Source organism: Xiphophorus hellerii, chromosome 1 (genome assembly GCF_003331165.1).
Source record: "Xiphophorus hellerii strain 12219 chromosome 1, Xiphophorus_hellerii-4.1, whole genome shotgun sequence".
Taxonomy (NCBI): domain Eukaryota; kingdom Metazoa; phylum Chordata; class Actinopteri; order Cyprinodontiformes; family Poeciliidae; genus Xiphophorus; species Xiphophorus hellerii.
In genome coordinates, this window is record NC_045672.1 from 31,861,890 (window position 1) to 31,876,295 (window position 14,406).

Below are 14,406 nucleotides of genomic sequence, written 5' to 3' on the forward strand. Positions count from 1 at the left end.
CAAAAACAGTTAAACATACTTAACATAAGTAACACAGCATATTAATTCATAAATGTGTAATTATTATGACGCTTTATGTAGTAAAATAATTAAGCAGGGTTCTTTTAAACTTTGTTACATTTAAAACTGATGAAGTCCAGCAAGTTTCATGTTTTCATTTCCATCCATTTTCTAACACCCTGGTCCTGGTCGGGTCCGGAGGCGCTGCTGCCTCTCCAGCTAACGTTCCGGGCGAGAGGCGGGGTCACCTGGACAGGTCGCCATGTTTTCATTTCTCTAAAGATAAATATATTTTGTCCAGTATTCATATATAGGAATATTTTCCAGCTCCTGTCCCAACTGGACCGATTGGTCACCAGGTTGTCCAGATCCTCAGAGCTCCAGCTGACGTCTGGTTGTTTGGTTGCTCAGCGCCGTTTCTGGAGCTGATTACACGCTGCAGATTTATCGACCCGAACGCAGCGTGTGTGCAGGTGTTGTCAGCTCAACGGTTAATCACAGATCATTATTAATTACTGGAGACTGACACTCTGACCTTGTGTGTGTGACTCGGACAAAGCCTCAGGTGTGTGTGTTGAAACCTGTGTGTGTAAATAAGAGAGAAAAGCTTCTCACTCAGTTGAGCTCAGAAACCCCAGCAGTCTGCTGCTTAATGGCTCCAGGCTACAGAAGCCCACCAGGGACATTTACATCAGAGCCGGGACAGCAGCTGAATTAAATCCCCTTTTCAAGCCAAACTGATTACATGAACTGCCTCCCATCATCTCTGGCTGCTTTCTCACTTCTTCTCAAGGATCTGAAGCGTCTCAGACGAATAGTTTTGTGTGATTTTACAGTAAAGCAGACAAACAGAAAGGTTTGATCAGTCTGTTCTTTCTGCTGATGATGAAGATACTGATCAGGTTTATTGATCAGTATCTTCAGAACTCAGAGTCAGGCTGTAATTAATTGCATTTTCATTGAAAACCAAAATAAGTAACATTTTCAATTTAAAAACCATTTTTCTGATAAATTATTGAATAAATAGACATATGAGCTCAAGAACACATTTCTAGTTTCTAATCTGTTCTTCAGCCCTCAGATGGGAGCAAAATGTTTTTCTATCTTTCCAGAGTTTCTCTGATTATTAAAGGACATTCTTCAGAAATCTGCTGCAGAATATTATAAATGAGTTTATTCCTTTATTCTAGTATTTTTGCACCTTTCCTAGATAATATTCTGACTTTATTCTCATATTATGACTTTTCTCAAATCATTTCAACATTTTCTCAGATTATTATGACTTTATTCTGACAACATTATTATCGTATGACGACTTTTTTTCTCTTCCTACAGATTCATCTTCATTTCTGTAAATTCTCATTGAAACTTTGAAAACATCATTTTGCACCTTTATTTTAAATCCAGTGCAGGTTTAAATTACATTAAAAGTGGTTTTTTTCCTGCATCCGGATTCCAGACTAAATCGGATCATTCAGTGTTTCCTCAGGTTCTGCGTTCTCCAGCTGATGTGTTAAATCAGGGCCGAGCCGGGTTCTGCTCCGGCCCGGCTCAGTGACGGTGTAATGCCGCCGCGCTGCTGCCGAACAAATTCAGCAGAAAGCTGCTCAGCTTTGACCTTGACCCTCCCACAGAGGACGCTCTGCAGAACGCGTATCGGGCTGAAAGGCCGGCCGGGCAGCGGGGCGGAGGCACTGAACAGGAACAGCAGGCGAGCCGTGAGTCTGCCGGGCCGGAGCAGAACCCGGCCTCTTTACCCGTTTTCTGTTTTCAGTCGACTGTTGCTCCTGATTCAGGATCAGAAACCAGGCTTCTGCTTTTCAGGTTCACTGAATCTGAATCATTTTAGATCCCTGATCCAATCCGTTATGTTCATATTATTTTCCCGGGTTCCTGCCGTCTGTCAAGTCGTCCTCATCAATAGTTCAGGTTTTCTGAATGAATGCTTTTCAAAGCTTTTATTTGGTTGATTCTTAAAGCCTAATCATTTTTAGAGGAGTGTGTTTTGGTTTGTTGTCGTCGAATGCAGCGATCAGAAAAACTGCTGCGTCCCGGGCGCACAAAGCAGCGTTACCGCAGATCCTTCCTGCTCTGCTCCAACCGTAGATCATATTAGCCCAATTTTATTTGGTAAATTGTCTGTTGTTTTCTACTGCACATAAACATTTTGTACCTTTTTTAAATTTAGCTAGTCAGTTGAACATTCCTTTGATCAGATTACACTATGTTAATAACATCAAAGTGTTTTATGTTATTATTTTTCTATTTTATTTAAAAACAAGTAATTATATCTATCTAGACATGTATATAAACGTGAACTTTTATTTGATTTAATTGCAGCGTCTGTAAGTAATCAATCAAAAACTATATATTGACAAAATAAGCAACATTTTCGATTCCAAACCAGTTTCTGTTGTTTTGTTCCAGAGTTTCAGGAAATCCTCCTCATTCATGGAGCTTCTTTAGAAATGTGGACAGTGAATGTTGACATTAGCATTAGCTGCTACATGTTTAGCATTGAGATGCTGTTTTAGGCTAGGTTAGCTCAGGCTAACTCCTTTTAGCACAACCTGAACACAATAGTCTTTTCCAGCGTCCAATCAGATCGTTTAGAAGCAGAATTTAAAACCCAGAGGGACCAGAGAAAACACTGCGACGTTCACCGGCGTCAGCGAATGAGCGTCAGATTTATGGGCGTACCGGAAACGTGCTTCCATCCCTGCTGATGTTATTCCACCTTGGAGACGCCAGAGCAGCAAATTGATAAAAAAAAGAGCAACATATTTATTCATGGCGTAAATAAATACATTTCATTCTGTTTGAATGAATCCAGAAGAACATGAGAAAAGACTGAATGCTGGCTGAAGTTGTTCATAAAAAACACATTAAACTGCAGAGCTGTTGGAGTTCAACACACATCCAGGATGCAGATTAAAGCAGCCATGTGTCTGAGCTCTAAATCTTTCAGGGACTGAAGTTTTAAAGCTGCAGTCTGGCACAGATGTGATGGATTTCCAGCCTGGAGGTCACCTGAAGTTTACCGAGTGACCTCTGCACACAGCGGCCAGCCAGAGGAGGCTGCGGCGGGCGCATAAATCAAACGCACCTCACCTCGGCTCAACCCTGCAGCTGGCTGAGCTTCAGCTGCCTGCAGGAGAGGAACGGATGTTTTAAATAGATATGAGACGGAGCAGGACAGCTTCGGTAATGTGTAATTACCAAGAGTGCCTTTCTCTCACTTTCTGCTCCAAGTTGTCCTGGGATTTATGGTCGCCGTTGCTTCGGTGATCTCTTGCATCACCGAGGCTGTGGGTTCATGTTGCTGTTCCTCGGTCTTCCTGATGCTGGCGGGTCAGGAACTATTTTATTTCTGGGTGTCAGAGTGAAGCAGCTGATAGAGCTGGACAACATATCAATAGCAATATATATTGCAATAGATACGTGATCATTTGTAATAGATAATTCTATATTGATAGAATATTCACTGAACTCTGATCCAGAACCACACAGCATTCTGGGATATGTAGGCAAAGGAAAAAGCTTTAGTTGCTCAATCTCTCACAGATTGAGTTAGCTGGTAGCAGATGTTTAAAACAAAAAACAAATCAATAATTATCAATATATGATATGAAATGTTTATATCATGTGTTTCAGTCATCGTTCAGCTCTAGCAGCTCATTTGTCTCAAAACCTGCTGTAAACTTTGAATCATGTTTTTTTCCTTCTACTTCACAATGAATCACTGTTTTGTGTTGGATTATGATAAAATCCTGTAAACTCCAATAAGGTTTGAGTTTGTAATGTGGCTGAACGTTAAAGTGGTCAGATCAGATTTTGCTGCAGCAGAAGGAAATCATCTCCATGAAGCTCGGCAGCAGAAGGAAGCGTGAAGGTCTCTAAAATGTCCTGGCAGTCGCTGCACAGAATATGGACTTCAGAAAACCCACTGGACCAGAACCAGCAGATCACATGGTGACCCAGATCATCTCTGATTGGCTGGACTAATTGTAAACATTAGTTTCACTAACGCTGGGTATGGATATGGACCCATCCAATCACTGAACAGATGCTTAGAACAGATAAATGTGTGGATGTGCCAAAACTTTCTCCAGCTGAACAGAAACAAAACTGAAGTTATTATTTTTGGACCTAAAGAAGAACGATCTAGAATTATAGATCTAGAGTTATAGATCTAGAGTCAATTCACAGCTTCAGTTATTACAACTGAAAACCAGCGATCAGGCCGAAACCTGGGAGTAGTGATGGACTCTGACCTGAACCTCCAGAGCCACATAAAGACAGTCACAAAGTCGGCCTTCTATCACCTGAAGAACATTTCCAGGATTAAAGGACTAATGTTTCAGCCAGATCTAGAGAAACTCATCCATGCGTTCATCTTCAGTCGTATTGATTATTGCAGCAGCGTCTTCACAGGTCTGTCCAACAAATTAATCAAACAGCTGCAGCTGATCCAGAATGCTGCTGCTGGCGTTCTGACTAAAACCAGGAAGATAGAGCACATAACACCAGTTTTAAAGTCCCTCCACTGGCTCCCTGTAGCTCAAAGAATAGACTTTAAAATACTGTTGTTAGTTTATAAATCACTGAACGGCTTAGCACCACAATACATTAAAGATCTGCTGTTGTTGTATCAACCTTCCAGACCTCTCAGGTTCTGGTTCTGGTTCTCCTCTGCATCCCCAGAACCAGAACCAAACGAGGAGAAGCAGCTTTCAGCATCTATGCACCACTAATCTGGAACAAACTTCCAGAAAACTGTGAAACAGCTGAAACACTGACTTCCTTTAAATCTCAACTAAAAACCCACCTGTTTAGGATTGTATTTGAAATGTAATCAATTACAAATTTATTGATGGAACTTGACTTAATGATTGATTCTGTATTGCATTGTGATTCTGTGTTTGTTATGATGTAAAGCACTTTGAAATGCCTTGCTGCTGAAATGTGCTATACAAATAAAATTTGATTTGATTTTGATGGTATTTAGTGGAAGCTAATGCTAAAGCTCTAACTTCAGTGTATTATATCGCCCTCAACAGGACCAGATGTGTCATTACACACCTTCCTGTACGGTTTGAGCTCCAGGAAGTGATTAGATGCTGTATTTATGTTTAGATCTTATTCTCTGCAGTCTGTTTTGTTTCGTTACTGTTTGTTTCACGTTTTAAATAAAGTTTTTGTGGGAAAAAAAGAGAGAACATGAAGGTGTAAAAAGTCTTCAACTTCAAAACAAGAGCATAAATATAAACATTACTTTGTCCACTCCATAACCAAAATTTCAAACATATGTTGAACTTTAGTCAACTGAAAGTCAAATAGCGGTTCAGTGTTTATCTGGAAGAACCGATTTAGGAAAAGTTAACTGCGATAAATGTTTCCAACGTGGCTTTAAAATGTATTTGGGGAAGCTAATCCTTTTTAAAGTTAGCGCTAAGCTAAAAATTAGATCTGCTATTATCAGATTAGTGGAACTTTCTCCAATATTTCACTTTTCCACACTATTCAGATTTTTTAGCTATACTTTGTGTTTTAAAATATCTGCTCCGTGTTTTTCTGCTGTATTTTCAGTGTCGACCAAATGACTTAAACTCCTTAAACAGAACCAGCAGCAGCTGAAACCGAACGAAGCTTATGACCTGTGGCAGGTAAAGCTGAAGGGTTTGTGTCCAGATCTGTAACTCAGACGGTGCTGATGGTCCAGAACCTCCAGAACCGGGTCCATTCAGAGGCAGCTACACAAACACGCTGCTCTCCAACACGCTCCTGCTGAGCCCGTCCCAAACGCAGCACACTGAACACCCACAGTGACGTACACTGCACACCCACACACACACTGCTGCTATGACTCAGCCATGTGTGTGTGTGTGTGTGTGTGTGGGTGGGTGTGTGTGTGTGTGCGTGTGTGTGTGTGTGTGTGTGTGCTGGCAGTGCCCACATCGGCCTCCCTGCCAGCTTCACGGATGTCTTAGATTAACACAGAAGAGCCTCTTTGACGATGAAACAAGCAGAGTAAAGATGGCCGCCACGCAGATTCCTCCTCCTCCTCCTTCAGCTTCTCAGTGACTCATCAATAAACTGATTGATCTTCTATCAGTCCGCCTGTTTCTGCCAGCAGAGATCTTTAGGCTTGAACAGAGCGCCTGGTTCTGAAGGACTTCTGAATGTTCTGATCCAATAAGCGATGCTGATGGATCAGAACTTATGTGGCTTACCGTAATTTAGTTCTGGTTTACTTTAGATTAATCCATTTGCATATTTTATTTGATTGATGATCCACTTCTAATCCAGGTTTTCCTCTGCAAGGAGCCATGCTGCTCCAATAAAACCAAATGTAATATTATAAATGTGTTTATTTATGATGATAGAAAAGGTTTTTTTATGCCTTCCATGTGTTTTCTGCATCTGATATGTAGAACAGAATAAGGGTTTAAAAGTAATTTAATGGTTTTAAATGTCAAACTGTTCTTTAAAACCATTAAATAAAAGTCGCTCAGTAACTTTTCTGTCTTTCTTCTCCATATTTGTGGAAAGGTTTCATTTAGCTGAACTCACTGCATTTTCTTTCCTGTCACGGTGAGGCAGTTCAAAGTATTAACAGGAATAATTCTGGTCATTTAGCCTGACAAAAGAAATAAACAATGGTGGTTCATATATTTTTACCAAATTGTTTATCCGTTAATAAATGTCACAGATCCAAAACTAAATATTTAGTTAGCAAGCTATTTAAAACCAAAGCTCTATATCAATCAACCAATCAAATTTTATTTGTATAGCACATTTCAGCAGCAAGGCATTTCAAAGTGCTTTACATCATAACAAACACAGAAACACAATGCAGCATAGAATCAATCATTAAGTCAAGTTCCATCAATAAATTTGTAATTGATTACATTTCAAATACAATTCTAAACAGGTGGGTTTTTAGTCGAGATTTAAAGGAAGTCAGTGTTTCAGCTGTTTCACAGTTTTCTGGAAGTTTGTTCCAGATTTGTGGTGCATAGATGCTGAAAGCTGCTTCTCCTCGTTTGGTTCTGGTTCTGGGGATGCAGAGCAGACCAGAACCAGAACCTGAGAGGTCTGGAAGGTTGATACAACAACAGCAGATCTTTAATGTATTGTGGTGCTAAACCGTTCAGTGATTTATAAACTAACAACAGTATTTTAAAGTCTATTCTTTGAGCTACAGGGAGCCAGTGGAGGGACTTTAAAACTGGTGTTATGTGCTCTATCTTCCTGGTTTTAGTCAGAACGCCAGCAACAGCATTCTGGATCAGCTGCAGCTGTTTGATTAATTTGTTGGACAGACCTGTGAAGACACTGTTGCAATAATCAATACGACTGAAGATGAAGGCATGGATGAGTTTCTCTAGATCTGGCTGAGACATTAGTCCTTTAATCCTGGAAATGTTCTTCAGGTGATAGAAGGCCGACTTTGTAACTGTCTTTATGTGGCTCTGGAGGTTCAGGTCAGAGTCCATCACTACTCCCAGGTTTCGGCCTGATCGCTGGTTTTCAGTTGTAATATTTAAATTGCTAACCAAACATTTAACTTGCTTTTTAATTATTTAGTTTAAAGATGCTGCTAACTAAACATTAGGCTTATTAATTAAATATTTAGTTTGAAACTGACATTTATAGATGATTATGTTGAAAATATAACTTTGAAAAATGAACCTGTTTCTTTCTCTTGAATAAATCAAATTATTAGATCATTTTTGAGTTTGTAACTTTCCAAACGTCGCTCCATGTTTTTTGTCAGAGTTGATTTACTTTGTTATAAAATCTGAAAATAGAAACAAACTTTAGTTTAATTTTCTTCGTACTGCGACGTAATTTTATTTTGTTGGGAAAATGTTTCTTGGTTGGTGACCGTCTGTTCTGACCCGGTCTGGATGAACTTGGTAGACTGGTGAACAGTTCGGTCCGTTTGGAGAGGTTTATTCCTGCTTGGTGATTTGGTTTCATGAGTTCTGGTCCAGACTGGTTCCAGTTAGTCCCAGCTGACCCATGTGTTGACCTAACAGCAGCTCTGTCTCTGTTTCTGTCTCTCGCTCAGCGTGGAGGGCGACCCTCAGTGTCCGGAGGTCCTCACCTTCTCAGACTCGTCGTTTGGGCATCCTCCTCCCTTCCATCGCTATAGCAACAGCCCCCTCTCCAGCCCCTGCGACCCCTACGGCCCCGCCTCCGGCACCGGCCCCCTGGGAGCCTCTCACTCGCAGACACAGGTACCGGCCCACAAAGTTCAGGTTCTCCCGTTAAATAAAGAACCTCGTTAATTTCGGGTTCAAAAGTATTCATACCCCATCCACGTTTTGTCACCAGCTAAAATACAAAGCTGAGTGTTTTTCACTGGAGTTTGGTGCGATAGTCCAACACCAGGTTGTATTTAGCTCCATCTTCCCATCAGTTCTGACCTGCTTCCCACAGCATGATGCTGCCACCACCATGTTTTAAGTGGGTATGGTGAGTTCACAGTGATACGTACTGTTAGTTTTTTTACACCCCACACTGATTGTTATCCTTCCTAGAGGTTGAAGTGTCTCTAGGCGTTCTTCTCCCCAGTCTTACATCTTTCTGTCACATGTTAGTAAATTACCGAAAGACAATTTAAGAAAGCACCGGTAGTGAACAAACTCCTGCTAATTTGCTAAACTAATTTTTCCCCAATAACTTAATTTCAAACTAAAAATAAAACACAGACAGTAGAGATCAAAATATAAACATTATTACAATATCTAAGGAGATTCTAGAACATGTAAATGATGTCATACTGAACTTATCACTTTAGCATTAATATCCAGTGTTGGTGTCGTACATTAGCATTAGTGAAACTAATGTTTATGATTAGATTAGGTCCTTGATTCATCTTCACTTTCTACCTTCCTCACTTGATTAGATGCTTATAAATTACTGTCTGGACCTGAAGCCAGGCCTTAGTAATGAGAGAATATTAAAGAGAAAATCAACAACTTACAAAACACTGTAAGGACAGGATATTGCAAAGTAAAAAAGGATAAGATGATCCATATAAAACTGGTGGTTAGTGCAGACAGGCAGCAGTTTCTGCAGCTCTTCTCTCTGTCTGTCTCCAGGGCAGCTCCCCCATCTCTCCCCCCAGCCCCGCAAGCCTCGCCTGGGCTCAGCGCAGCAGACATCAGCCGGCCAGCCTGGCGCTCCGCAAGCAAGAGGAGGAGGAGAGCAAACGCTGCAAGGCGCTATCTGACAGCTATGAGCTCTCTACAGACCTCCAGGACAAGAAGGTACCGCTCCGCGATCGGGCGCCTGTGATTCCCTGAGAATGGAGAACGCTTTGCTCCATCTTTTCTGATTGGTCCATCTGGTAGGTGGAGATGTTGGAGAGGAAGTACGGGGGCCAGTTTGTGTCCCGGCGGGCGGCGAGGACGATCCAGGCGGCGTTCAGGCGGTACCGCATGAACAAGAAGTTTGAGAGGCTCCGCAGCTCAGCGTCAGAGAGCAGGATGACCCGCCGCATCATCCTGTCCAACATGAGGCTGCAGGTAGGAGCGCGTTCAGACTGGACCAGCCAAGAGTTGATCTGGTTCTGATCTGGTTGGTGACGGCTGTTTCCTCTGAGCGCAGTATTCGTTTGATGAGCGGCAGCCACAGGGTCAGGGGTCGCCGGGCCAGCAGGGTTCAGAGGACGCTGGAGACGTAGACGACTCTTTCTCCAAACAGGCAACCGCATTCTTGTTTTCTACTTCCACCTGTCAACCAAATATTTAACATTTACAACAAGGTGTCACCTGCAAAAAGAAGGACCTTCAGATTCAGTTTCCACTAATGTGCAGAAAACCTTTTGAATATGTTTTTATGGAGCGTTTGTGAGGCTGCTAGACCATCCAGCTGCATGTGGGGTTGAGATAAATTTTGGTTTTTGTCCAGAGTTTTTTGTTTGGACCAGTTTGGACCAGCAGCTGTTCTATTGGAGCCATTTTCCTGAACTTTGAAGGTCAAAGCACTTCAGCCTTACAGAAATGGCATTTTGAAGAGTGGCCAACAAATATATGGACCTCTATGCTGTCGTTTATAAATTATTGATAATTGCTTAGGGTGATTACTAATAGAGCTAGTAATTGAATTAACTGCATTTTGTGGACTTCCTGAAGGAAGAAATGCATTGACTAGTTTTTCACTCCTCGACAGGATGTTTCCAATTTCGGCAATAATCAGGAGATTTAAGAAGGAAATCCTGGAAACCTGTTTAATATGGGATTAAGGCTGCAGTCACACCAAACCCTGTTTAGTCCGCTTTAATCTAACTCAAAAACAACAGTCCTGTTGGTGTGGTGTGAATGCTAATTGACCTCTGACCTCTGGTCCTTCAAACCTCAGTCTGGGTTCGGTTGAAGTGAACTCTGGTTCGGTTTGAATGCATAGGTGAACGCCAAGTGAATTGGAGACCGCTCCAAAAGCAGGAAGTGTACTACAGCGCAGGGCATTCTGGGTAAATACAACCAAAGCTAACATGTTAGCCTAGCGCTAGCAGCAGAAATGGCTCCTGGTCTTCAGCCAAAGACTAAAGAGAAATCCTCCAACACTAAAATCTGACGCCTCCATCTTGTTTCCATCTGGTGAAGAAGGAAGTTGCTCTCAGTGTCTTCAGAGGTTTTTGTGTCGTTTCCTTCAGTGGTTCTTGGCGCAGCGCCCCCACAGGCCAGGAGGGGAACAGGTTGGTTTGACTCAGAACCACAGCAGCTGGAGGTGGAGCTGCTGTTACTGTTTTGGTCCCAAATTGAATCGAATCTACAGGATTATCAGGAGGGACGTAGATTAAAATTACAAATTCTGGTCAAAAATAACAGAGAAGTTGAGTATTTTCAACACACCTTGATTTGGGCATTAATTCTTGTTTGTAAGGAGTCAAATCTTGACTTGTCAACGTTTTCCCTCCAAATCTGTCAGATTGTCATTTTATCCACAGAAACACAACATCGGCCTGGGGAAAATCCACCATATGGTTATTTTTAGAGTATTTGTCAAACCAGCTCTAACTAATCTGCAGCTTTGTTGAAACAAGCTGCTAGAAACATGTTCAGCTGGTGTTTATTCTTTAATTTAAAGAGGACCTATTATGCTAGTTTCACATTTTGCATGTCTTTGTACTTTCATTTTGATCTCAACTGTTTCTAAAAACAACCTAAGCCCTTAAAAAACACACAGATGGTTATTGGCAATAAGTGAGCTGTTTCAAAAACCTCCCAATTCTTAAGTCACATTCACTGCGCCGTTACCTAGCAGCCTGAGCCTACCGCTGTCTCTGCTGTACAATGGCTGCTAGAAAAGACAGGTGTTTTGTTGCTGACTTATCACCCAGAAACCACTTGCTGTATTCTTGTTGGTTGTGCAGGAGGCTCCACTTTTCAAAGAGGTGTGATAGTATAATTTTGCATCTGTTTGCAGCCACATTGATTTGGGGGCGTGGCCAGCAGCAGCTTATCTAAAGATCCAGATGAGCTCGAAAACAGCTCATTCTGAAATCTCTTTATGGATAATTTTGTACAAAAACTGTAATGAACATGTTTTATTCAGCCCATAGTCCCATCCTAACCTGTTCAAGGTCACCTTTAATAAATTTATCTGATCAGATAAATCTAAACGTTTTTCTTCGTCCTTCGCAGGTGAAGTCTCTGGCTGACTCCATGGACGACTCGCTCACCTGCCAGTCCGGCCGCGAAGACTCCCAAGATGTCGGCGGAGAAGGAGAGGAGGAGGAGGACGAGGAGGAGGGAGACGAGGACGAGGAAGAGGAGGAGGAGGAAGACGAGGAAGAGGAGGAGGAGGTAGAGTACAGGCAGTGCGGATGGCGCAACACGAACACGGCGTCGCGGCGCGCGCCCGGCCGGCCGGAGGGAGGCCGGGGGGGCGTGGCCATGCACGAGGACAGCACCGCCACCTCCTTCAGTGACGTCACGCTCTACATGGATGAAGGCTGCCTCCCGTCCTCGCCGCTGTCCCGTCCCGCCTCCAGCTCCGACACGGACTACTGGGTCGGGGGCGCAGGAGGGAGGGAAGACAGCAGGGAGACGGAGGGAGGCAGCAGCGCCAGCCGGAGGAGCAGCACCCCCTGCACTGAGTGCCGAGGAGAGTACCGAGGAAGAGGAGCAGGAGGAGGAGGAGGAGGAGGAGGAGGAGGAGGACACCTTCCTGTCCTCACCATCGAACCGCCCAGCGACAGTTCAGTGGACATGAGCGACAGGTCAGCATTCAGACACTTCACTAGATATAAAGCTGTAAAAAAAACATTAACCTCACAGATTATAAATGTTTTCAAAATAATTTTAGTCAACAAAAAATAACCAGAAACTTTCAGATAAAGATTTAATTCATTAAGAGAAAAGACATCCAAATGAACCTGGTGAAAACTAATCACCCTTTACACCCAGTAGTAGCGAGTTAGCATTAGCTCCCGCTAGATAAATTGTTGTTTTAGTGCTTTAGTGTGAGCTTCCACTAAATACCATGTTGGTGTAAGGTTTAGCTTTAGCTACAGTACTGTTTATGTTTAGCTCAGGTAATGTTAGGTTAGCTGATGGGAAGACCAGATCCAACATGCAGCTGAAGTTACTTGGACTGGTTTACTGCATGCAGAGAGCAGAAACATCTCAACAAGCTGAACCGGCCCTTTAAATAGGAACTTGTACTAACTGTTGGCTGCTAAGCTAGTCTGTTGTAGATCAGCTGAGTCAACTGGGAGATGTTCTGCCTCTTGAACCAACAGCTGTTCTGTTCATATAAATGTTTAGGGTACTTGAAATCCAGGGTCACTGAGGACTCCACCTTAGCTGTGCCTGCAGCAGCATACACCTGTAACATCTCATTCAAATGACTGCATTACCTGCTACAACTGCAGCAGAAGCCTGTTAATGATTGATTTATGTCAGGTAGACACTGAGGACCATGCCTTGATGGAGGAAGTGGATCCATAAAGCTTCCTGCTCTGAGTAGCTCTTCATCCCTTTATTGGCAGGTTTGGACAGGATCTATGAGATCTGAGTTATAGTTGTTTGTACACAAATTGTGTGATTTGTGTGTCGTTAGGTCGGAGCGTGGGTCTATCGGACGTTTGGTGTACGAGCAGGAGTCCTCCGGAGGGGAGCGAGGAGGAGAGAGAGGCAGAGGAGGAGAAGGTGAAAGTGGAGAGGACGAGCTCGGAGCAGGAAGCAGCGAAGCCGAATCTCCACAAGGAACCATCAAACACAAGCCAAACGGCCGCTCGGTCGCCATGGCGCAAGGACAGACGCGCAGCCCCGCTAACGTCCCCCTGCCGATGCCGTCGGCCCGGACGCTGCCACCCCACCCGCTCCAACACCCCCACCCTCCCCACCCCTCTGCCATCCCCCACCTTCCCACCATCCTCCACCACCACCCGCAGTACAGCCAGCACGTCATGCACATGCACCACGCCCACGCCGGCGGCCCCTACATGCAGCATCCGCACCACTTCGCCCAGCACCACTACCACCATCTGCACCACCAGCACCACCACCTCCCACACTCGTACCCAGAACCCCCTGCGTCTCCGTTGCCCTCCCCGGTTCCACCTCTCACACCTTTGTCCCCGCTGCCACCGCCTCTCACGCCCTCGCCGATGTCGTCTTCCTCAGTGCTGCAGACCCTGGAGGGGCAGCAGCACCTCGCCCACCACCCACTCCTCCACCACCACCACCACCTCCTCTGCTCAGACGGAGACAACGAGAGCGTCAACTCCACCACCACCAACTCCAACGACGACACCACCGTCAACAACTGCAGCTCTGGCTCGTCGTCCAGGGACAGCCTGCGGGAGCCGATCGGCGGAGCCTCGCTGGGGAAGCAGACCTACCAGAGGGAGAGCCGCCACAGCTGGGACTCCCCCGCCTTCAACAACGACGTGGTGCAGCGGCGGCAGTACCGCATCGGCCTCAACCTCTTCAACAAGTGGGTCCAAGATCAGAACATTTGATTTATACGGCCCAGCAATAGTGCCAAAAGTAAGGCTATGGTGGCTACTTACTTGTTGCAGGAGGCTAAATTCATATCGATCTGATCCGATCGGCTACTGATCTGATAGATGATTGGCTGGCACTGGTCAACCGATCGGCTGGTTCTGGAAAATAAGAGACGGCTGATGACTAGCATGTCTAGGCTGGTGACCCATGGATTACCTCCTCCCTCTGCATTAGCATGGACATGCTAGCATTAGCCTTGCATAGGCTAACAACTAGCCTGCTAGGTGGTCACTCACTGGACTGTTTACTTTGTCTGCTGTCTATTAGCACAAATAGGTTGGTGTTAGCATCAGTATGTCACTTAATGTATGTCAACCATTTTTCTCTGCATAAAGTTTTATTTTGGTCATAATGCAGAGCAACTGTTTCGTTCCCA

At 44.0% G+C, this 14,406-nt stretch overlaps 1 protein-coding gene across 3 annotated transcripts in view; it reads left to right on the top strand.

Moving 5' to 3' along the window:
• LOC116722196 (IQ motif and SEC7 domain-containing protein 2-like) overlaps nt 1-14,406 on the top strand; it is a 118,660-nt gene that overhangs the window by 87,089 nt on the left and 17,165 nt on the right. For all 3 annotated transcript variants that reach the window (XM_032566395.1, XM_032566402.1, XM_032566409.1), the window contains 6 exons: nt 8,078-8,246; nt 9,114-9,281; nt 9,366-9,539; nt 9,622-9,717; nt 11,661-12,238; nt 13,081-13,959. In XM_032566395.1, the coding sequence (XP_032422286.1) occupies nt 8,078-8,246; nt 9,114-9,281; nt 9,366-9,539; nt 9,622-9,717; nt 11,661-12,238; nt 13,081-13,959 (2,064 nt within the window). The remainder of the gene's footprint in view (nt 1-8,077; nt 8,247-9,113; nt 9,282-9,365; nt 9,540-9,621; nt 9,718-11,660; nt 12,239-13,080; nt 13,960-14,406) is intronic.